Source organism: Thermobia domestica, chromosome 18 (assembly GCF_964235325.1).
Source record: "Thermobia domestica chromosome 18, izTheDome1.hap1.1, whole genome shotgun sequence".
NCBI lineage: Eukaryota > Metazoa > Arthropoda > Insecta > Zygentoma > Lepismatidae > Thermobia > Thermobia domestica.
In genome coordinates this window covers 49,920,091-49,945,402 of record NC_137471.1, presented here as the reverse complement: position 1 = coordinate 49,945,402, position 25,312 = coordinate 49,920,091, and the positions used below count along the sequence as shown (strand labels likewise).

Sequence of the window (25,312 nt, the reverse complement as noted above, 5' to 3'; positions counted from 1 at the left end):
TTTAAATCCAATTCTGCCTTAATTCTTAAAAGCTACATCATTCTTCCAATCCATGTTAAAAAGAAGAAACAGACTAACAGCTGATTATTTCCCACCACAAGACATGTGTATAATATTTAAATATACTCAGCGCCAGGGGCAGATCCAGGGCAGGACACCAGAAGAGGAAACTTTCTTATTTTATATATAAATAAAACGCATTCCAGAGTTTGGAGCTCTTAAAAGTAACTCTAAGTAGAGCCTGTCTATTCCACCTGTGCCCTCGGAAACTATGCGAACTATACTTCGGCCCCACCCCCGCCTCCCTCTGGCTAATGAAACCCTTCCTTTGGTTAGGGAAAAGAAGGGATTGACCTCAGCTGTGTTGCCAATTTATCATTCAGTCGTTTGGTCTTGACGAGTGAAGATTGTAGGCTACTTAGAATGGCTAATAAGACAGAGCACAGCGAAGTCCGTGAAATAATTCATTCTGGCAACGCTTCCGCATCTAACAATTGAAAGATCTCGGCCGCAACAACTTCTCCCTCCTCTTTCGAGGGAGGTAGGGGAAATCACATATCGACAGTAGCGCCAGAAGGGGCAATAGTTGAAATAGAAAGGCTCTAGCAATATTACAATCCACTGCCCCCTCCAGAAGTCCGTCCTGGATCCGCCCCTGCTCAACGCACAAATACAGTTAGCTTCCCTAATAATAATAATAATAATAATAATAATAATAATAATAATAATAATAATAATAATAATAATAATATAGAAGCTGATATTTTGAGGATATGAAGACCCAAGATACCATATCCATTTTTTATTCTCGGGTCTGTAATTCCTTTTGATCTCACATATGTGCATGAAGCTTGAAAGGATATATATATATATATATATATATATATATATATATATATATATATATATATAAAATACAGTGGCGGATCCAGGATATGATCAAGGGAGGGGCTAAACCATAGTTTGTCGTTTTTATCCAGTGTAAAGCAGGATTGAATCTCATTTTATCCAGTGTATGCCTGAGCGTCAAGGGGGGGCTATAGCCCCATCTTGGATCCGCCACTGTATATATATATATATATATATATATATATATATATATATATATATATATATATATATATATATAAAGTTTTATCCTTCTTATAAAAAAAGCTCTCATGTGTCGTTAATATAGGCCTACCTTATTCCCCTGTTCCCGAATATAATCAGAATATCAAATGAAACTTAAACATTTACTTGAATGTCGCGAAAAAGCGTCTGTCTGTATTATTTATTGCACAAACTAAGTGACTAACTCTATGGCCTATGGAACCCGGAGGTTCAATGCCACGTTCACTAAAGCTCTCCATTGACTTCTATCCTTAGCCATCTGGATCCAGTTTCTATTTTGTATTCCTGTTTCTGTGAGATCCATCTTAATATTGTCCTCCTACCTGCGGCTAGGTCTTCCTAATGATCGTTTTCCGATTGAATTTCCAATTAAAACTTCGAAAGCGTTCCTAGTTTCTTCCATCCTGGCTACATGACTTGCCCACCTGAGCCTCCTAGCCTTGGAGACCCTAATAATGTTTAGTAAAAGATATAAATTGTGCAGTTCATCGTTATGAAGTTTCCACCATTCCCCGTTCCCGTTCCTCTTGGGTCCGAATATTCGTCTCATGATTTTATTTTCAAATACTTCCAGTCTGCGTTCTTCTCTAAGAGTTCCTACCCTGCTTCGCAACCATGCAGCACAACAGGCACAGGCATGCGTATCATTTTATATATTTTAAGCTTCAAATTCCTCGACAGAATTCGCGACGCCAAAAGATTTTGAACTGAATTTATTGCACAAAAAATAAATAATTATAGAATGTGGATTATTTTAAAAAGTAAAAAAAAAAAAAAAGTTTAAAAACACGAAAAATTTGCTGCAAGAAAGAGGTATGAAATTACACAATTATTCGCAATGTGGTGAACAATATCGTAACCGTAGGTTTTCTCGGGGTCCTCCCATTTTCTTTTACATTCTCATTTCACAAATGCTTTCAACATCATTCGCTTGCATTAATTTTTCATCTCTTTTTGCCTAAAGAGAGCCTAACCGTTGGACATAAACCTAAAGATTTATTTTTCTTTGGACGAGAGCAAATACAAATGAAAGAAAAAGTCGGTTTCTATAAATTGATTAAACAATAACAACACGATTTATTGTTACGCAAAGGATATTGCAAGGAAGATGGACAAACAAACAAAATTAAAAAGAAAAGAAAATGGAAGTTTCCTTTGTGATCTAGTAACCCAGCAGGAAGTAAAGAAAGCTGAAAGGAAAAGTAACACAGTAAATAGGGCGTGTAAAGCAGATATAGCACTTGAAAAGTGTGAATCATATACTTTGAGATTTCGCATGCTCTACGTATGAAACGATATTGATTTTGAAATGAGAAAGTTATGTTGTTTAACATTGATGTTTAAAGTATAATATAGATCGTGTGTTCCATTTTATTTATTGTATAATATTTAACCTCTTCATTGTTTGAAAAAAATGGCAGGCAGGATTTTCCCATTATTATTATTATTATTATTATTATTATTATTATTATTATTATTATTATTATTATTATTATTATTATTATTATTATTATTATTATTATGTGTCCAAACCTTCGGCTTGCTGTACACTAGGCAGTGGCGTACTTACGATTTTTTTAGGGGGAAAGCTATGGACAACACGAATAAATACTTATATTTTTTTCCTTTGGCTGCCGACAGATTTTAAAGTTCATTTTCCTTCCTTTAACATTTATATAATGACACTTCCAGGTTTAAGGAATGAAAACATTGAGTGAGAGTGGGGACGGGACAAAATAACTGAATGGAATGAAATTTGACAATTAAATATTATTTTTGAACAAAGAGCATAAGAAAATGGAAAGTCAATGAAATTCTTAGAAATGATAAGAAGGATTATTGTTGTACGTGGAATGCGAAATACTAACAAATTTATTTCGGGGGAGCGGGACTTGAGCCCGATAGCCCCTAAATACGCCACTGATTGTAAGTAAAATCGTGTTGAATTAAAAACTAATTGATTGCATTTAACTTTCTTTCACTTAGCTTACTACCTCAATAATCCATATCATACTTTATCACTTATTCAATGGTTTCATTATACATAACACTCTTGCAAGAAAACCCATGCACACAGCGTTTGTCCACCACAAAGCCTCCTTGGGTGAGAGCTAGATTCGAATCAAGGACCTCACGCGTCAAAAGCGAGCGCTCTATTACTGAGCCACCATAATCCCCTCTTAGAAATAAGCACGACACGACCCTCTGAAGTTTTGCCGTTTATTATAAGAAATTCCCATGGTGTCCCTTGTCTTTCTACAACCAATATTACAACTCCAGTGGCGTAGCAGCTGCCCCCGCAACCCCCGCAGTGCGGGGGGCTCCGACGTATAGGGGGCCCCGAAGTCTTGCGATGATTAAAGATTTAAAGAAGTAGAACTTCAATCTTACTTCTATCGGCTTTACAACTAGGGCCCCTTCTCTATACTTTGCGGGAGGGCCCACAAAAGTGTGCTACGTCACTGTACAACTCTAAATAGGTTGCATAATATTCCAGGATATGTGGTGGTCAGACTGACATGTTTCCCTTTTATAATTAGAATTACTATTGTTATTCAATACAAAAACTTATGTAAAATATAAGTAATAGGGTGGTAAGGAATCTCTTTACTTTTATTACCTAGAAGATGAGAACCAAATATGTAGTAATTATATGATGTGGAAAAGTTACATCACGTGAAATGTTTTCTTAAGTTTCGGATGTGTGAATTAGAATTTAAAAAAAAAAAAAATTGATCATAAAGCTATGTAATTAATGTTTCTACAGATAGAAGTATACCATGGTGGAAGAAAAAAGATTATACAAGGATGTAAATAGGTATTGTTTAATAAAATTCTGAAGAATATTCCTGAGTGTGTCCTGAGCAATTATGCAGACCAAATATTGGTAAGTATAAATCAAACTACTAATTATCGTATGTACAATTGAATCATTAAGTTCGAAAAACCGGTCATCTCCATCAAAGCTAATTTGAGAGGAGTGGCAAACAAAACTAAATTAATCAATATGTATCTTATATATAGGGTTATTTCCATTTTTGGAAAGTAGAAAAATGTCAGTTCTACGGTCCGAAAATGAAAACAGCCCTATATGTAAGATGCATATTGACTTATTTAGTGTTGTTTGGCACTTCTCTCAAATTAGTTTTGATGTAGCCGACTGGTTTTCGAACTCAACGATTCAATTTTATTCATTTCCCAACCCATAAGCCTTATAGGCCTACTAGAGAATGTGCGCATTATGTTTCATTAAAATTGTACAAATTTTACAAAAGTTCTCGTGGAACATACAGACACATATACACAAATGTATGTCGTGTTGCATAGTAGAAGCTCACTTGCGTTCGCTTTAATACTCTGCCAGTTCGTTTCTTGTCGTCCGTGCGTAAAGCACTGTTGTTAAATTTAATTCACACAAAGGTCAATTAGAACACACACACACACACACACACACAAATATATGCGAAATTGAACAGACGTTCTCTTTAGATTCGTCTTTGAAATAATTATCTAACATTAGAATATTCCACGTCCAATAGTTGTTGAAATATTCATGATCAATTTATATATGGTCTTTAGTCAGACAAATACTCAGAGTGGTCGTGGCGTTAGAGATTCCTTAATACGTTTTTACAAAAATGTAACATTTTTAGTAGATACGAAGGTGATCCCAAAAGTAAGGTCTCCAAAGCACTAAGGACTTAGGGAAACTCTCCGCACGGCTGTTGGCAACACTGCTGTGTTGGTTGTTTCTCCCACTATCAAACAAGCCTGCGCGCACCTTGATGGGACGCTCAGTCGTGGTTTGGCAGCGGTTTGTAATGGAACTCGCTCTTGGTGCTACCGCCAAGTGCAAAATTCGCGCAATTATTCGGTTTTTGAGCACAAAAGGCGTTAAATCGATTAAAATTTATCACCAGAAGTGTATAGTGAATCGTGCATGGATGTCAGAAACGCCCGCAAATGGTGTAGGGATTTTGCAGCTGCTCGTCACTAAAATTCACAACGAACAAAGGAGCGGGAGACCGTCAATTTCGGACAAGGCAGTCTCAAAGATTGACCAAACCAGTGACTAACATCTGTTTCCTAAGTTGAAAGAACATTTGACCGGAACGCGCTTCAGCAACGACGGCGAGGTGAAAGATGAGGTTCAACGCTTCCTCAAGCACATGACGGAGAACTGATAAGACATTGTCATACAAACATTGCCACATCGCCTACATAAATACATCGGCCGAAATGGCTGATTATAATCATGTATAAAAGTAGAAAAATTTACAAACTTTAAAATGATGTGAACATTATTAAAATAAACTATTCTTTGTTTTTCTTAAAAAAAACACACACACACACTTTTAGGATTACCTTCGCGATTCCTTCCTTTATTTACTGTTGTTTTCAGCCTACAGTGCTTTATATCGTAGCAGCACATGGTAGTAGGGTCAACAGTGGGAAACGGTAGGCTGTCCAACTGCCAACTTTGACCCTACATTAGGAGCACGCGGTGGTTCAGTGGTAGAGCGCTTACCTCTGGTGCATAGGGTCTCTTGTTCGATCCGCGGCAAGTAAGTTGGTGATAGACAACATCGTATCCGTGGGGTTTCTCGGGGTACTACCGTGTCCTCCCGCTATTATCATTCCACCAATTAGTCCACCATAATTCACTTGCCTTAATCATCGTCTCCCTTTAGCTAAAGAGTATAATCGTGGGACGTTAAACTGAAAATTTTGTCCCTGCGTTGTAATTGGTCGCTTTGCCGAGTATTTTCTAACCGATTCAATGACCAACGGAACCCTTAAGAAAGAAGTAAAAGTGCGATTGGAAATGCGACATCGAAACTGTTAGATAAATGACAGCAAATTGTTTGTTAGTCAATATACACTTTAAACTACATTGGGCCAAGATATTTTACAGCTTTTATTAGACCTCCAATCTATGCTATGCATAAATGTCAGAAGGCTTATAGAAGAACTATGTCCGTCAGTCTGTCTTACAAGTATAGCATCAAAAACGGTAAAAGGTATCGAGAAACGTTTTTTTTCAATCGATTCAGTGTCTAAAGAATAGGTTCCGTCACCTCCGTTAACTTTTTATTCAGACCGGAAGTGGTGGAAGTCAACCGTTCCCGGTTCCAACGTTGATCGCCATAGATCATAAACGATAATACATAGAGACAAGCGGTTATTTTGCAATCGTCTCAACATAACATACCATCACTACCTACAACATTGTACCAAAAATACAAGTGGTTAAAATTAACCAGTATTTCCGATTTCATTATTCATTTGTAATCAGTAGTTACAGATGTACTACGTGAAGTTTGATTATTGTATTCCCATAGTTTGGAAGTGTATCGTAGTTCCACTCTGTGAAGTGAAGGTTACTTGTTTTTCCAATTCCAACCTGTCGACCATTAGCCTACGTAAGGCCAACCATGTCGACCATTAGCCTACATAGGGCTTACCATGTCGACCATTAGCCTACATAGGGCTTACCATGTCGACCATTAGCCTATATAGGGCCAACCATGTCGACCATTAGCCTATGTAGGACCAACCATGTCGACCATTAGCCTACCTAGGGCTAACCATGTCGACCATTAATCTATGTTGACCATTAGCCTAAGTATGACTACCCAAGTGTGCTGATAGGGTAGTTTATCGGTAGCAGTCATAACATCAGCTTTAATTTCTTTTGGATGAGGACAAGCAGAGGAACAGACATTTCGGATAATGGTTATTTTTTGTATTTTAAAAGTAATAGTTTTCTGTTATTAGTACAGTACAATACAACATGTCTGAGAGAGAAGTCGGAAAGGGAGGAGACGAAATCACTGGGGTAGACACTCCCTGTGCCACCCCTCTTCCTTCCTTACTGGTCCGTAGGTAGATGTTTGCGTGTGTCGTTTTACCCTTTTTTATTAAAAAAAAACATCACAAACATTGGACATTATTATAGCAGATAACTAGAATTTTTTATGTAACGTTCGTGACTAAGAAAGTAAAATATGGTGTACTGCGTATGTATGTTACTACAAGAGAAAATGAAGGGGAGGAATAATTTTAAAAAAAAGAGAGAGAGAGAGTTTAACACACAAAATGATGGAAGAAAACCATAAAAACTCGTTCATAAACATTGCATCTTACGTAAGAGGTGATCTCTCTCTTTCTTAACTGAGGCATCACATTTATTTTTCCAAGAAAAACTCTTGCCACCCACTTAATATTATTCTTTGTAAGAAGTCCTCCTCCTCCTTTTCTTCTTTTCGCCTAACACTACTACTACTGCTTTAATAATAATAATAATAATAATAATAATAATAATAATAATAATAATAATAATAATAATAATAATAATAATAATAATAATAATAATAATAATAATAATTCTGTTTATAATACAAAAACATGTCAGGCTGTGAGTAACGCTCACATGCACAAAAAAAAGTTACAGATTGCATAAAGATCTTCCTTACTATAAATGCAAGAAGCCTCGGACGCTAATTCCAAATAGTTCACAGTCAGTATGATAGTTGGCGCTAACTGTATTGTTTCTACCTGACGCCAACAAATTTTTGCTAGTGTGCAGCTAGTTTCCAGGCGAGCCGAAGGCTTGTAGAAGATAATAATAACAATACATTAGTTGAAAATAATAAGTATGGAACACTTTGTGAGATAAAATAAGTACTAATTCGTTGCTTATTAATTAGTAGCATCAATTTCCCGCTTCGCTGGGTTAAAATAACAAAAATTAGTAATATGTTCCGTTAGTTGGTCACTTTTGACTGTTACTGAAGCGCTGATATTGGCCATTTTCGATTATTTTTATATACCTACCTCCTTCCCCTCCTCCAAGTTGCAGAGCTGAATTTGTATTTAAACGACATTGGAAGTGTCACTGTTCTTCTCAACGATCCTAAAAACTATGGATTCGACACTAATATAGGTCATTTTCCCCTCCCCCCTAAGTTGCATCGTCAAAATGAAGTGAATAAACCATCCCAGGTTCGAACCTCGTTTAAGTTGAAAATTTGATCGAGATCGGTCGGGTGGTTCAAGAATTATTAAGTCACAAACATAGTCAATTTCATTTTTATTTCTACAGATAACTAACAAAAGTCCTTTGCATGGGAAGAATAAACGTTAATTCTACAAAATAAATAAATAATGTAAATATTCTTAATAAGATGATATTAATAAGATGACTTGTCTTAATATGATGTATTCATTATTTATATTTAAAAAAAATACTTAATCAAAAGCACCCAGAATTGTCTACGTTTGCCTAAAGAAGGTAATATTTATTTACTTACTTAGCGTTGACTTTATACGGCAACTTTTATCTTCCTCCATTCAGAGATTTGTGGAATACTGGATTTTTGAAAAAAAAAAAAAAAGAAAAGAAAAGAAAAAGAAACAGGATACATATATTCTATTTTTAAAAAATCCTTTCCTATTGCTTGAAAGCAAATTTCTGTCCATATTTAACGCTTCTAGCGAAAGTACTATGGCCTTGGATGTTGGTGACTTAGTCATTTTTACTATTTTACTGTATACGAGGGCCACTAGAAAAAGTTTTAAGTCATACAGCTCTGAGTGCACATATCCTTATTTCAACTATTATAAATTTGCGAAGTATTGTTCTTCTAAATCAATTCTGGAAGCACTGGTGCCACTGGGTTTCAAGCATTGCATCTAACTGTTCCTTATACGCATTCTCAGCATCTTCAGGTATGGAAAACCGATATCCACGGAAGTTTCTCCTTCAGCACAGGGAACAGAAAAAGCCACATGGTGCCAGATCGGAACTGTAGGGGAATAAGATAAAAGTTTAACAGGGGTGTGGTCAATGAAGTCAACTGTTGAGTTCACAGAATGGGCTGAATTATTGTCATGGTGAAGCAGGATTCTTAGGTCACTTCTTCCTGATTCTGTTGAACACTTCAGGTAGACAAACGCTTGTGTACCTCTTGACAATAACTGTGCGTTGATCTTCTAGAGTAACCGTAGCCACATGTCCACTTCGTAAAAATAATATGGCCATTATTTTCTTCTCTACACTCCTTGGCCTCCTGACTTTTACTAGTGGTGAAGGAAACACCCAAACAGATGACTGGCGCTTCGTCTCTAGGACAAATTGGCAAATCCAAATTTCGTCGCCCCACAATGCCTGAAGTCCTCGTAGAGTCTCCATCATTCCACCCTTGTCTGCTTTTGATTTTCAGTCAAGTTGTGTGCCATCCACGGAGATGAAACCTTTTTCACACACAAATGTTTATATAGGATGGTTGAAACACTTGGCGCACTAATCCCAAATGCATACTCGATGTCACTGTATGTCATTCGCGGATCATCCTTAATCATCTGCTCCATGGCGTTAATGTTTTCCTCTGTCTCTTCTTGATGGCCTTCCACTGCGCCCCTCGTCTTCTAATGAGGTCTGGACCCGTTTAATACAGCCCAAACCGGGTCAGTTGGGAACTCTAAATACTAACCTGAAAGTAGCGGTGCTCACAAGCGGGTTTCAAGGCGCAAACAGAGTGCAGTTTGCACCCATGAGAATATTTTTGGAGGAACATGATTTTTCATTGAAAATTGTAGAATCAAACTAGAGAATGGTAAATTCGGAGGAAGGAAGGTAGATTTGGGGGTCAGAATGCTAAAATTTGGGAAGAAATGTAAATTTAAAGGGGAAGATAAATTTCTGATAGGAATAGTAAATTTGCGGGGGAGTTGCACCCAAGTCTTTGGGAGATGGGTATGAAACGTATTCGTCACGTGAAGAGTAAAAGCTTTTTAAAAGATAATCTGTAGAAGACCAATCGATAAATTTGCTTGATGATCTATTAAATAATTTTTGATTTTCACCAGAATATTTCCAAGTCTGTACAGTATTCTTGTTACCAGAAGTTTTGTATTTCTATTTTTAGGTTGCAGATTTATTTAATGTATGCATTTTATTTTCAGATTGCAGGATTCAACGGCCTTAGCGATGCATTTAAGCGGCTAGACTTCAAGAACGCGGTCCGTGATGTTCGTCGCTTCAACTATATATGCAAACTTCTCGACCTAATTATCACACAGAAGCTCACCATGTTGTCAGGCTGTGCGCAGAAAGTTCTTTTCACAATGCTTGAAGAAGTGGCTTATCAAGGTACGCTAATCAATTAGTTAGTAATCTAATTGTATTTGCTGAAGCTACAATATACCGTCTTCTGGCTCTCTACAACGTCTATCCAAACGAGACCTTTCAAACATTTTCATACGGCAGAAATCCGTGGAAAACATGTTAGATGCACTCCACAAGTATGACAAAAAAAAAAAAAAAAAAAAAGCTTGGTTACGGGCTGTATATCCAGCCTATTTTAAACTGACTTCTATAAAACGAAGAGGTTCTTAATTCAACTGGCTATATAGAAAGTCCAGGGCTACAAGCCAACTATGAGTAAAAATACTGAAAAAAAAAAAAAAAAAAGATATATGGAAGAACAACAAATGTGTTAAAATTAGATGATTTTCGATCTAAAATGGCAGAATTTTGCCAATAGCTCCACATTGGTAAACCGCCAAATGTTAAATGAAAAAGCATCGTTGCCGTTTCAGCAGGCTGTTTCCCTTGTGGGCCTTTACCATCAACAATAGAGCATTGTGGGGAGATGGATTAGCAAAAACATGTCCCTATTTTAGACTAAAAACCACCTTTCCTCTCTCTCTCTCTTTTTATCTGAACTCATGCCAGAGTTAGCCTATGGCCCCGGACTTTTGATACACCCGGTATATATATATATATCTTTTGTTTGAAAGAATATGCTTTCTAGGTTATCCTATGTAAATTTCATTAAGATCTAATGGGAGCCTTTTAAGTTAGACCATGAAACACCTCAACGGGTCAGTGCTAATACCGTAATTAATCGACTTCGTTGTGTATTTATTTAAGGTCCATTCAAGAAATAACCGGAAAAGTCGTACAAAAAGTGCAAAACTTCGACAGAGATGGTGCTTTTTATTATTTTTGGTGATGTCTTAGAATTATTATTGCATAGGGCTAGCATACTTGCCTTGCGAACGAAATTTTGGGAATCAGTGAAACAGGATGGCAGCACCTTTGTAGATTTGTGCCAACGTGAAACAGGGACGTGTCATTAGATTTCTGTTAGCTTAAGGGTTGAATAAAATCGAAATGCACCGTCGAATGGCAGTGTAATATGGTGAAAGTTGTTCGAGTCGAATAGAAGGTACGAGTGAACAGATAAGATTAAACGGGCAGTGTTGTAAGATTTGCTACACCCAGGACGCTCTGTCTGTGCAGTCACGGAGAACAACATTGCGAGAGTTGATACGAGAAAACAGGCGTATCACACTTGTGTTCGACTCAAACTACTCGACTCTCACCATATTGCATTGCAATCCGACTGTGAATTTCGATTGGATTTAACGATCCTTTGGCTAACAGAAATCTAATGACACTCCATTTCTCCACGTTGGTGCAAACCTCAAAGGTGCCGCCATCTTGTTTCACTGATTCTCAGTATCCCATTCGCGAGGCAGGCGTGCTAACCCATCTGATAATAGTTCTAGGACACCACCACAAATTAACAAAGAGGCATAAACTTGTGGACGTTTCGCATTTTTTCAACAACTTTTCCGATTATTCATTGAAGAGACCTTGTACACCACATAAGTTCCACATATGTACATAGATTATTATTATTATTATTATTTGAAAGAATATACTTTCTCGATAATCTCATGTATATTTCATTAGGTTTTAGCGCTTTTTTTTAAGTCGGTTTCTGGACGACATGATTACTGTTGTTCTACAAATGAATGTGTATACTCACATATTTTGCATTTATTCAAAGAGTTATGCAGGTAAATAATGGTTCATTCCTTAAATTTATGTAGAATGTGCGATCAGCGACAAAAGTTCTTTCCGTTTTTCTAAAATTTATATTGGAATAACGGTGGTATAACTAGAACGTACAGAAAGTTCCATTCATTTTAATTTACTGAAAGCTTTGTACTCAACTTGTCCTTCTATTCTGAAGTTGTTTACGAAACTAATTCCACCAAACGGAAAGAACTTTTGTTGCTGACTGTACATACTTGTAGCATGTACTTTCATTTCAAAATTAGTATTGACTTCATGATCAAGTCTGGAGACGAACTATGAAAAAATCGAAGAATGTGATAGGACATTGATATAAGAGTTTTACGCCAAAATAAGATTTAACAAAAAGAAAAACACAGAAAGCAAATTTACTTACGTGTGTCTTGAATTGTATTGATTACTAGTGGTGGAGCTTCTTGTATTGACATGTAAGATATTGGTTCAGGAGATTAACTATGTGTGATTTTTTTCTATTTCATGTTTCTTAATAAGAGTAATAACCAATAATGACTTTTAAAATATCAATGTTACTTGCAAATTATTTAAAAGATGCATCAAATAAGCAACATGTATCAGCCAAATGCAAAATTAGCAAAGTTTTCAACGTGAAGTATATGATATAAAAATTGTGTTGATTCTTAATTTGTTTCATCCACGATTTTTGTTTAATTCTCAATGTTACGTTTCGAAATCATTGTTGTTACTTCTTCATAGTGCTAATTTAATTATAAAGATAAAACAGTAATGTAGGTAAAATTTCTATAATTTGTTTCTGTAAAATAAACTTACTCGATAAAAAATATTTCGCAAAACTGCCATTTTAGTGTTATTTTTTTAGTTTATAATTTTAAAAAGATATAAAAATTTGAAATTCTAACACTTATCACAATTTCAGAAAAGAATGATACCAAACTTATGTATGTAGGATTTAAAATAAGCCCGATTTAAAACGTGACGTAAAAATATTTCAAATTTCGACTTATATATACACAACACAGTAAAACTCCAAATATTCGAACTCCAGTCATCCAGATCGCCAAACAACTGGATCAATATCAGAAAATGTTACATTTAAAAGCATATATATTGAAATTTTGTGAACAGTTTGTATTACTTCATAAAAGGACAGTGATAGCACGGAAACAAGTATCTACGGAACACTTCAACTTTGATGGATTTGTTCGTTATAACAACATAACAAACATAATAAATTCGGATCGTTTCTTATAAGGCTTTTCATTTTTTTAAAAAAATCTTCGTAAACACGAGTAGATATTAAACTTGGTTTTTAAATGTCATGTTTTATATTATTCATGTAATTTGGAATAATTACGTTACAAAACCATGCACAGGTTGTGTGTTACAATAATTGACAGATGATGGGATATGGCTTGTATAACTGATATTTGAAACATATTTTGCCTTGAATTCCAGTGTCAGCAAGCCAACAAAATATCCACATGCTGAATCGGCTTCTGCAGCAGCTTCGCTTGACAACTGATTGCGCGTGTTGGGGCAGACCACTGGGAAGCTCACTGTTGTGGGAACAACATGTCAGAACCATAAATCGCATCCTCTCCATTGCTAACAGAATTCAGATTAGGGAGGTAAGTTGTCGAATGTCTACCGTAGGAATATATATTGGTCATTATTGTTGGTAGTCTAACCTACGCGTTTGCTTGCAACGATGTTTGTTGACGTTTGTACAAAAAGAAGTCTTTTCTAGGAGGGTGAATGAACTTCTGTTTCAAATGAATCGAAACTTGTAAGTCGCGAGCAAAAAAACGATACATAAATTTCCTCAGTGACTTCTGAATCAATTGACCAATTTAATAGAGATATACAGAAAATCAAAACAAAATATTGAAAATACGAATTATTTATTGCCCTCAAACAACAACTTATAATAAACAATGCCAACATTTTAATTTTGATACTATTAATGATGAATACAATTTGATATAATTAGTCTCTATCATACCTGTGACATATATCTCAAAACTTAACGTGATTAATTGAATTAGAAACATTACAAAATACTTCCTACTTTTAAAGTTTCTTCTTCAAGTGCTCTAATACCACACACACACTTATCTATTAGCCATTTTTTTCCCAGAAACATTTATAATTTCATATCGATATACTTGTAATAATTTTGCGTGTGGCCAAATCCTATATAATATCAATTTCATGTGTAAATAAGGAATGCACATATCTAGTTTAATGAAACAAATTACTCACCTATGGTGTGCGTCAATTATTCATTTCTGAAATATTTCAAGATCCATTGCTTCCTTCATCAGTCAATTGTCAAAAAAAAAAAAAAAAAGTTATCAATGAATTTATATTTCACAACAACACACGTTGCGTTCTCACGAAAAATACTGAATCTTGAGTCAATTTAACATTTTTAGCCACTTACATATTACTACTATACAACTACAAAATTGCAATAATATAGGATACGCTATTTCCAATTTAACATTCGCGAATAACTTCACGTTATAAACCAAGCATACGTGAGATCGTATAGAATGAGTGTTTTCAAATCCCAAGGAATCGCAGGTAACCTAATATGTTGTAAACCAAGTATACGTGAAATCGAATAGAATAAATGTTGTAAAGTCCCAAACAAATACAAGCACTGGTCCTGTATGACTTCTCTGGGCAAAAATAATACAAAATACTGAGTAAGTTTAACGTCAGGTATTTTTTCGACGATTAACTGATGAAGGTAGCAGTTGCTCTTGAAATATTTCAGAAATTAATAACAGACACACAACACTAAGGAATGATATGTATTCCACTTTGCACTTTATATTGTGTAAATCAACAGCACTCTGAGTAACGTTCTGTGTACGACAAAGAAAACTAAATTAAAATTGGTCTGCTCCTTCTGAAGTTCAGAAAAGTTTGTGAAGGATATCTATACACATTTGTTTCTGATGACTGTACCATGGGCATCCATATAAGGAGAGAATGGTATTTAAGCTCGATAGCTTATGCGTATATGTCTACTAGCCTCTTCATTGATCTATGTTGAGAATTGATTTTTTTTTTTTTCTGTTAACAACTGTAAACCAACGCTGGTTTCCAAGGATATTGAAAGCTAAGCGTCTTTGACTGCGCCTGAAGAGAATTTATTTATTTATTTATTTTGCGTTCAAGAGACCACAGTATTGTATATTTGTACATGCGGCATAGAACATGTCAAATCATATTAGCTCTATATAATAAACTACTACAATAATTTCTTATACATCATATTAGTCTTACCACATGATACATATTAATACATAGATATACCACACCTTGTCTATTCATCTACCTGATTTTATTTGTAGTGCGAGAATTTGTAGTTTTTTTTTTTTTTTTGGTACAAATTATGCTATCTTCGTTTAGTATTTAGTAAACATGTATTGAAGATATTTGATTATGATAATATATAAATAAGAATAACTACTCATGTAATAATAAAATAAATACTTTCCTATTGATTCATACAACTACAAGTTTCTAGCTTGAGCATGTTCATAAAATTCCGAGAAAGTATAAAAGTAGTGTTCTTGTACGTACTTTGTTAGTCTTTGTTTAAAATGGTGATCAGATTTTGAGTTTCTTATGTTGATGGGTAAGCTGTTATAAATTTGTATTCGTGTATAGTTTGGACCTTTTTGGTAGAGTGCTATATTATGAATGGGAATTGCAAGATCGCTTTTGTTTTTAGTATTGTATGTATGAATGTCACTGTTGCATTTATTGAACCAACTCAACGGATCTTGATAAAAAACTTATCTCTAAACGAACAGAAGCTAAATTAATCAGTTTTATTAAAATTAGTCAATTCCTGAAGTATAAAATTAAATTCACACTATAGTTCGCGTCACCCGAATTGGCATGTGGCATCAGCCAATAAGCTCGTAGTGCCCTTTTACTGAACCTTCAGGGAGTAATCTAATCATTCATAATTGTCCACAAATATGAACAAAATCAATTATGAATGATTAGATTCCTCCCTGAAGGTTCAGTAAAAGGGCACTACTAGCTTATTGGCTGATGCCACACGCCAATTCGGGTGACGCGGACTATAGAAGGCATCATTGTAGAAATAGTAGCTAGAGCGTACTAGTGTAAGTCATAGTTGTACGTATCATGTTTTAACAATTTGCTAATTAATTGGGGGTAAGAAGACTACGTCGTAAATATCTCTGTCATGCCATACGTCGTAAATATCTACAAATTCTGTATAATAAAACTAATTTAAGGTTCAATATTAAACAAAACACAACATTCGATTTTCCTATCAGACGATTCAAATCAAACCTGTATTTATTTTGGGAGAAAAATTAATTCCAGGCAGAGATGTAATAAATAAGTAATCACAGACAACATGAGAGAAGATACTTATATAGAAATGAAACGCAGACCACTATTGCGAGCTTAACAGACTGAGGATTTCAACTCTTGCAAAGTCGTCACGACCATGTAACTAAACTTTTATATATGAAGACATTCGACTGAGATTGAGTAAGGTAGTGACTAAAGCATTATTGAAAAAGTTGAAAGGGTAATAATCTAGCAAGTGTAGAATTTTGTGTGGAAAGCTAACATGGCACCTAACAATTTAATCTTTGTTTATAAGTTCGTAATTTGAAATCGTCTGACTTTCTTTATTTAAATTGTTGCCCTCTTGCATGTGAATAACCTGCGAACATAAATAGTATGATGTTAAAATATCGTAATTAATATTGTTTTTAAAAAAATTAATGCAATATCGCAATAACTACCAGATTTTCAAAGTATGAACATCCTAACTTTCGTAACACATTCGACGGTATGCTCCATCCTCAGACACAAAACGGTTACAAGTGAAAAATGCAAGTCAAGGGAAGAATAAAATTGCATGTGGATGTCAAGATTTGTTAAGACACGAACTATATATTAACAGTGTGATATATCAAAACATCCTCATATAGCTTTTTTGTTCCCGTTGTAATTATGTTATCCCTGAGAATGGAACGCGAAATGTTCCAAAACTTGTAATGTTTAGATGTTGAAGGAAAAATTGGGAAGGTAACTGTTAATTGTAATGTCTTAACTTTTTGTATTTATTATTTTCAAACCTGGATAGTTGGCTTTTCTGCAAAGAAAACTGCAAAACGAAAATCAAATGGTGAAAGGTTAAAAAGGTAACGAAAGTGAATGGAAAATATATATATATATGATGGTACTAACTATACCTAACACAAACCATTCCAAAAAGCGTACGAAATTGGTAATAACATGTAACTATCGTTAGTCCACACATCGATCATGCAACTATCGATAATTCGTGAATGAAAGTGAATGTTTGAATGCTTTCTTTGCAATAGATAGGTACAACGATTGTCTGGACTGAGTTTGACATTATAGTCAATCCATTAACATCTTAACGGAGATTTTAACCTATCCATTACTTCACACGATAACGAGTAACAGATAAAAGTTACATCGCGCCGATAAAAGTTACATGGCAGTGGTTGGCATCTACCGGGCGAATTGAAACTTCAAGTGCGTGGTTCTTTTTACTTTGTACCAGATTTTATTCAATATGTATCCTATAGCTACAATTAGCAATTAGCAAATATATAGAACTATTATTTTAGTTTTAATAGTAAAGTTGGATCTGGAATCTAGAATTATCGTAATTACGGTAAGTTTGTGAAATAAAAATTATTTGTTCTTTTTATTTGCGTACAGGAACAGTGTGTTATCCACGTAGCTTTAACCTAGTAAATTTAAAAATCCTGTTGTTTATTTTTTCCATTATCACAGACGTACAAAATAAACACATATGTAAATTTAGCTATTGTCATCACATATATATACACAATTGCTCATCATAAATATTGTCTGTCTTACTTCTTGTCCCAACATCGACCACCTACTTTTATTATTATTAATAAATATTTGTTGTTATTTGCCGCTTATTTCTACTTAAAATATTTCTGGTTGTGACAGATCGTTAATTTATGTCAAACTATTAAGGTTAATGTAAAGGAACAATTTTTGCCGATAAATGTCCCTACAGTGTTCGTATCTCCCCCATGTATTTTTTACCTTCCACGAAAATTTACAATTTCTCTTACAAATTTCACCCTAGTGACTTCAAAATTTTAGAGAAGGAACTTCATAGCCTATCAAAGGAAACAATCCGTGCCGATTTTTTATTTAGAACTTTCTTCATTGTTGAAGCAGGTCCATTGTTAAAGGTTTGGGTATTCATTTCAACAATGAAGCCATTCCAACATTGAAGTAAATTCTAAATAAAAAATCGGCACGGATTATTGCCTTCGATAGATTATGAAGTTTCTTTCCTAAAAATTTGAAGTCTGTGGGTTGCAATTTGTAAGAGAAATCGTGAATATTCTTGAAGGGTAAAAAATACATGGGAGAGATACGAAGACTGTAGTGCCATCTGTCGGCAAAACTTGTCCCTTTAAACCAACCTTAATACAATTTACAGTTGTGAGTTAAAGGATTCTGAAAGAAAGGTGAATGATCAAATTTTTTGTGTGCTGTTTATTCCGTACAAAATACGAAAACTGGATTTAGAGGTCATTGAAAAATGTTGTGGCCTCTGATCCAAGATTCAATAGATTCCAATCAAAAATGTTCTTGTATGTGTTATATCTGGAAAACTTATATAGTGTAGCCAAACCCAAGCTATCACTTAACTCAGTAAGGTATGTTTGTTCCGTAGAAAATACGAAAACTCAACTTAGGGGTCATTCAAAAATTTTGTGGCTCCTGATCCGAAAACTAATTATTGGCCAAGATTGCAATCTTTTGATTCATTTTTTGAATCATTCCTAAAATTCTTGTTGTAAATAATTTTTTAATTGCTACGTAGTATAGGTACAAAACGACGAAAACAAAACTATGTCCATCTTGCAGGCGGTTAAGTTTTTCATTTTTCATCGTCCTATTTTAATTAATTTGCTTTGAATTATTGATTAATTAAAAGATGCGTGGATGGAAAAAATATTAATGCTAATTAATGTTTTTTTCCAGCCTGGAGATGACGTGTTTCCAAAATTGCAGAATCTTCCAGAAGAGTGCATACGGGAAGTATTGCTTCGATTGGCCGACCACAAAGATTTGGAGAACAGTAGCAAAGCGTACAGTGTGATGCAGCGCCTCGTCGATGAACAAAGGATTTGGAGGGAGCTCTGCAAGTTTCATTTCTCGGATCAGCAAATTAATTTTATACTTAACAGGGAGCCAGAGCTCAATGAGAAAAAAGATTGGCAACAGATATATCATAAACTTAGAAGGTGGGTATGCCTTGTGAACAAAATGTTATCTCATACAATATTTATATTCACTTTGTAAACATCTGGTTTGAAATGTGAGATCTACACGCTAAAAACAGAGAGAAACGACAAACATTGGTCAAATAAAAAATTAACTAGAGTTATCACGTACATAAACCAGTCAGAATACTTTTCTGAAACTGGACATTGTTACAACGATTTTTGTCTTGTTGGAAGAAGGTCTTGAACTGTAAGATTCACCAATTTATTATACAAGTTCGCAGTTTGTCGCCTGATCCAAAACGTTGACCTTTGAGATATTTCTTGAAGGTCCAAATAAATGGAACTATGGGAATCAAGTCTGGACTATAGGAGGGATTCCCAGCAAAATCAACACAGAAGTAGCGGTTGTTCTCTTAAGAAACGTGTAGCCTTCACATATAGTCCTAGTCACAGATCAAACGTTCTCCGATTAGGACCAATCAAGCTATGCTTTCTGTGGTTAAAATCCGCGTCACATGTCCCATTTACTTCGTTACTGGACAATATTTAGATACACCTTTGCCCATGGTGAACAGGACAAGTCCGCCGTTGCCTTGTATCCTTAAACTGACTCGTAATATGCTACAGAAAGGTAATGATATTATAATACATAATATTATAAGGATCTTTAACTGTTCTGTATTGTGAGATCTTTAACTGTTACGTATTCTAGAATTCTTTATTGTTCTATATTCTAAGTTTCTTTACTGTTCTATATCATAGGATCCTTAACTGTTCCGTATTCTAAAATCCTTGACTGCTCTGTATTCTGTGATCCTTGACTATTCTATACTCTCAGATTCTTTACTGTTCTATGTTGTACGATTTTTGACTTCTATATTCAAAGATCCTTAATTCTACATTTCAAGATCCTTAACAGTTTTATTCTAAGATCTTTGACTCTTCTATATACAAAGATTCCTGACTATTCTATATTTTAAGATCATTGAATGTTCTATATTCCAATATTCTTGTCTGCTCTGTATTCTAAGATCCTTGGCTATTCTATATTCTAAGATTCTTTAGTGTTTTGTATTCTAAGATCAATGACTCCCCTATATTCTAAGATCCGTAACTGTTCTCTATTCTGAGATATTGACTGCTCTATATCTTAAGGTCCGTAAATGTACTATATTGTAAGATTCCTGACTATTTGATATTCTGCGATTCTTAACTGTTCTATATTCTAAGATTGTTAAATATTTGATTTCCTAAGATCCTTGATTGTTATATATTCTAAGATCCTTGAATGTTCTACATTCAAAGATTCTTGTCTGTTCTGTATTCTAATTCCTGACCATTCGATGTTCTACGATCCTTAACTGTTCTATATTCTAAGATGGTTACCTGTTCTATATTCTAAGATCCTTGACTGTTCTATATTCTAAGATCCTTAAATGTTTTATATTCAAAGATTCTTGTCTGTTTTATATTTTAAGATCCTTGGCTATCGTATGTCCTAAGATTCATTAATGTTTCGTATTCTAAGATCCTTGACTCTTCTATATCCTAAGATCTGTAACAGTTCTATAGTCTAAGGTTCACGACTATTCTATATTCTAAAATTTGTGCCTGTTCTTTAAGATCTTTGGGTATTCTATACTTTTAAGATCCGCAACTGTACCAGATCCGTAACTGTATATTCTAAGATCCTTGACTATTTATGTTCGAACATCTTTAACTCTTTTGTATTCTAAGATCTTTGACAGTTCTATATTCTAAGATCCTTTACTGTTCTATATTATAAGATTCTTGGGTATTCTATATTCTAAGATCCTTTATTGTTCTGTATTATAAGATTCTTGGATATTCTGTATTCTAAGATCCTTTACTGTTCTATATTCTAACGTATTCTATACTCTAAGATCCGTAACTGTACTATATTCTAAGATCCTTGACTATTTATGTTCGAAGATCCTTAGCCTAGCCGGCATAACCGTGGGACGTAAAACTCAAAGATTTCATTTCATTTTTTTTAATTTTTTTTTATTTATTTATTTTTTTTTATTCTAAGATCATTGACAGTTCTATATTCTAAGATCCTTTACTGTTCTATATTCTAAGATTCTTGGGTATTCTGTACTCTAAGATCCGTAACTGTACTATATTCTAAGATCCTTGAGTGTTTGATATTCTAAGATTTTTATTGTTTTATATTGTAAGATTCTTGACTGTTCTGTACCCTAAGGTTAGTAATTACTCTACATTCAAAGATCTGTGACTATTTTGTATTCCAAGATGCTTGACTGTATTATGTTGCAAGCAGTAGATATCTTGAAAATTTGAACATGTTTACCGCAGCGTATATAGGATAAAATGTTTACAATGCAACAACATTTTACGATAGCCAACATATTATATTTAGATATTTTACAACGCATGCGTAAATATCATCTTCGTACTTGTAAATTAAGCATTTTACCTGAAGCTATCAAGGCTGAACTCAGGAACTAAATTCTTTTGGGAGTACCATAAACATGAAAAGAAAGAAAGAAAGAAAGAAAGAAAAAAAGAACCACCACCACCACCTTGAAACTGACTTAGAATGCAGTTTAGAAGAAACCTTTTTATTTTGATCCTTTAATTGTATTTGCATCTTCCTTCTAATACATACGATTACAAACAGTAAAGTATTATATATTGGAATATGCAATGCATTCCTTCTGATGGTACGCACTGTTATTTTTTTCTTTCTTCCCTAATCACTTATAAAAATGCCATAGTAGTCTGAAAGAAGCTGTTAAAAAGTGTTAGCTTGAAAGATATGATACTGATTCGTCTTCATGTTCTAAGATTTTAAATTCCAAGTACTGAAAAAAAAAAAAAAAAAAAAAAAAAAAAGTCCAGGGCTTACATGTAGTGAAGCAGAAATTAGAAAGTTAACACGCGAATTCCGCTTGAATGGAAGATAATCAATTCGTGCTTTTGTTGTGGAAATTATGTGCTCCCATCGTTGTACTTTTAAGGTAGATCGCAACTGGCTCTCCAATTAACTTTACATATTTGTAACAAGCCAAGCTAACGTACTTATTATTAAAAATAGGAAACAGTAGAACGTGAATACAAACGTTATGACAGTCAAGACGTTCATCTATTCAAAAACAACTCCACATAAAGTTTACCTGCTCCTTTACTAATAGATGAATTACTTAAACTTTATCTGTAACTTTTGTACATTAAAACACACTGTTCTAATAGTTCTATTAGTTATTATTCAAATATACACCATTACTACTAAAAAGCATTGAAACTTGTATGACAGTGAGAGGAGAGGAGAGGACAACTGAGTCACGGTCCAGTCATTCACTTTTCACTCTTTGTGTACTTTTATGACAATGTTTGATACTTCATTAACCTACCTAAAAATGCGAACAATGATAAACAATAATCGAACTGAATGTGTGGTTGGCCTGAGGATTTTCCGCCTACTTGCTTACACTTGTAACTCCTAGTAACTTCAAACTTGTTATAACACCTAACAGGTTTCTATATGAATCTTCATGGAAACAAAGGTTCGGACATGCTACATCTTCTAAATCGCACTTTTGGCTCAATTGCAATATCTTCCAGTGAATGTGAAAGGAGTTTTCTCTCAGATGAATCTTACAGTGACTTATATCTGCTTGTACGGACAATCTCTACATTGTTCTTTATCAGAATAGTAGGACCGCCTCCCGCACGGACCACACCGTTTAACATTAGCAAATATGAGGATTCATGACTCCTCGGAGGTTATCATTCTGTAGTTGATACCAATAAACAAGGAGCAATGTAGAGATAACGAAGGTATGTCGGGCGATACGTTAAAAGCGAGGAAGTAGTTGTAATAACAAATGGATGCTGAATATTGACAGCTTTTTCTACAGGGAAAAACCACTGACGTAAGACTCACTACGAACTCTGGTGTTGTCTCAATGCAAAATGTGTTTCATATGTCCACCATCATCTTAAACATACTCACGCACCGTATCATCCGTTTCAATGTGTGAGAGTTTAGTACATCCGTTGAATTCTCTTCAGCGTGTAAGAATTCAAAGCACGTGTTGGAGTGAGTATCCTTTCCTGAAGATGATCCCGCTCTCTTCAGCGTGTAAAAATTCAAAGCACGTGTTGGAGTGAGTATCCTTTCCTGAAGATGATCCCGCTCTCTTCAGCGTGTAAGAATTCAAAGCACGTGTTGGAGTGAGTATCCTTTCCTGAAGATGATCCCGCTCTCTTCAGCGTGTAAAAATTCAAAGCTCGTGTTGGAGTGAGTATCCTTTCCTGAAGATGATCCCGCTCTCTTCAGCGTATAAGAATTCAAAGTACGTGTTGGAGGAGTATCCTTTCCTGAAGATGATCCCGCTCTCTTCAGCGTGTAAGAATTCAAAGCACGTGTTGGAGTGAGTATCCTTTCCTGAAGATGATCCCGCTACCGAAATTTTGCATCATATAAACCTTAGATTTAAAAAATCACCGTGTGCCGAAGTCCATAGTGTTTAGGTCAAATAGTTTAGTGCGTATTCTACGGCCTCTAACCCAAATTCAGCATCTGTGAATCAAGCCATCCAGCTACCTTCACAGTGTTGTGTGTTGTACTGTATTTGGTTCATGTTTCTGCTTGTTTTATAATTTTCTCACGCTAACATGTGTTATATCACAACGGTTTCATAAATTTGATGAATACATAGTTCAACTGCGAAAGTGTGGGGGGGATGGGGGAAGCACAATTTGCTTTGTATTCATTCATTAATCGGTAATATTACAGTAGATGCAATTAGAACTTTATGTTATGCGAGTATAGAATCTGATATGTGATATGGAATTATGTTATGGGATGGTATTACAAGATCACGCGAAGTATTCAAAGTATAAAAGAAAAATATCAAAACTCTCACGAAATAATCAACGAATTCTCTCCCCAAATAGTTGTTTAGAAAATCTAATGTCCATCGCTTGACACATTATGTTGTGTATTGTACGTAAAACAAAATCAAAGAATATACAAAATCAGTCATTATACAAAAGCTGAAGAAAATACGTATGCTCCTTCGTATATACTAGGAACATCTAGGATTTTTTTCTCGGCATCCAGTAAATTGTTCAATTGTTTATCAGAAACCATTAAATTGAATAAAGATGGTTGAATAAAGATGATTGAATTGAATAGGTTCAAGGTAGTAGTAAGAAAAATTCTGTTAAACTAATGCATTTATTATGTTTATGAGTTTTTTAATAAAGAACATAAACAACAGTTCTAAGACAACTAATGTAATTATTACTTATTTTGTATGTCATTCATGTAAGTAGTACATTTATATAGAAAAAGTGAAATCTTTTTAAGTTTTACGTCCCACGGTTATGCCGGCTAGGCTAAAGGAGACGGTGATAATGAGAAATGAATGAAATGGTGGAATGAAAAAAAAAGTGGGAAGAAACGGGAGAACCCCGAGAAAACCTCACGCACACGGTGTTTGTCCACCACAAAGTTCACTTGGCACAAGCTGGAATCGAACCACGGATCCCATGCACCAGAGGTGAACGCTCTAACACTGAGCAATCGCCTTCATTTATATAGTGGACTAGCACAAATCATTTCCCTGATTTCGTTCGTATTTTGTGTTAAAAATCTTGTAGAATATTGAAACATATAGTGTGACAAGTAAAACTCACAGAGTTTCAGCTAGAAGTGCTTGCTCGATATGCCATCTTTTAGTTTCACGGTAGTCCAACCCCATTTACACACATCGGAGTATATTCTAGCCAACTCTACGTACGAACACCCGCTCGGATTCAGTTCTTCAGGCCATCGAGATTAGATGATAAGGAGTGTACATAAATTTGCATATTTGACAAAATCAGAAAGCAAAAGTCACCAGAGTGAAGCCAGATGACCGAGGAAGCCACCTGATCACACAGCTAAAGTGCTCTGCATTATTATTATTAGCATTATTATTATTATTATTATTATTATTATTATTATTATTATTTT

General features: G+C 34.8%; 1 protein-coding gene across 1 annotated transcript in view; it reads left to right on the top strand.

Annotated features, from left to right (window-relative positions):
• LOC145674804 (F-box only protein 32) overlaps nt 1–25,312 on the top strand; it is a 237,791-nt gene that overhangs the window by 203,856 nt on the left and 8,623 nt on the right. The window contains exons 5-7 of the mRNA XM_081745023.1: nt 10,081–10,267; nt 13,439–13,611; nt 19,058–19,320. Of these exons, the coding sequence (XP_081601149.1) occupies nt 10,081–10,267; nt 13,439–13,611; nt 19,058–19,320 (623 nt within the window). The remainder of the gene's footprint in view (nt 1–10,080; nt 10,268–13,438; nt 13,612–19,057; nt 19,321–25,312) is intronic.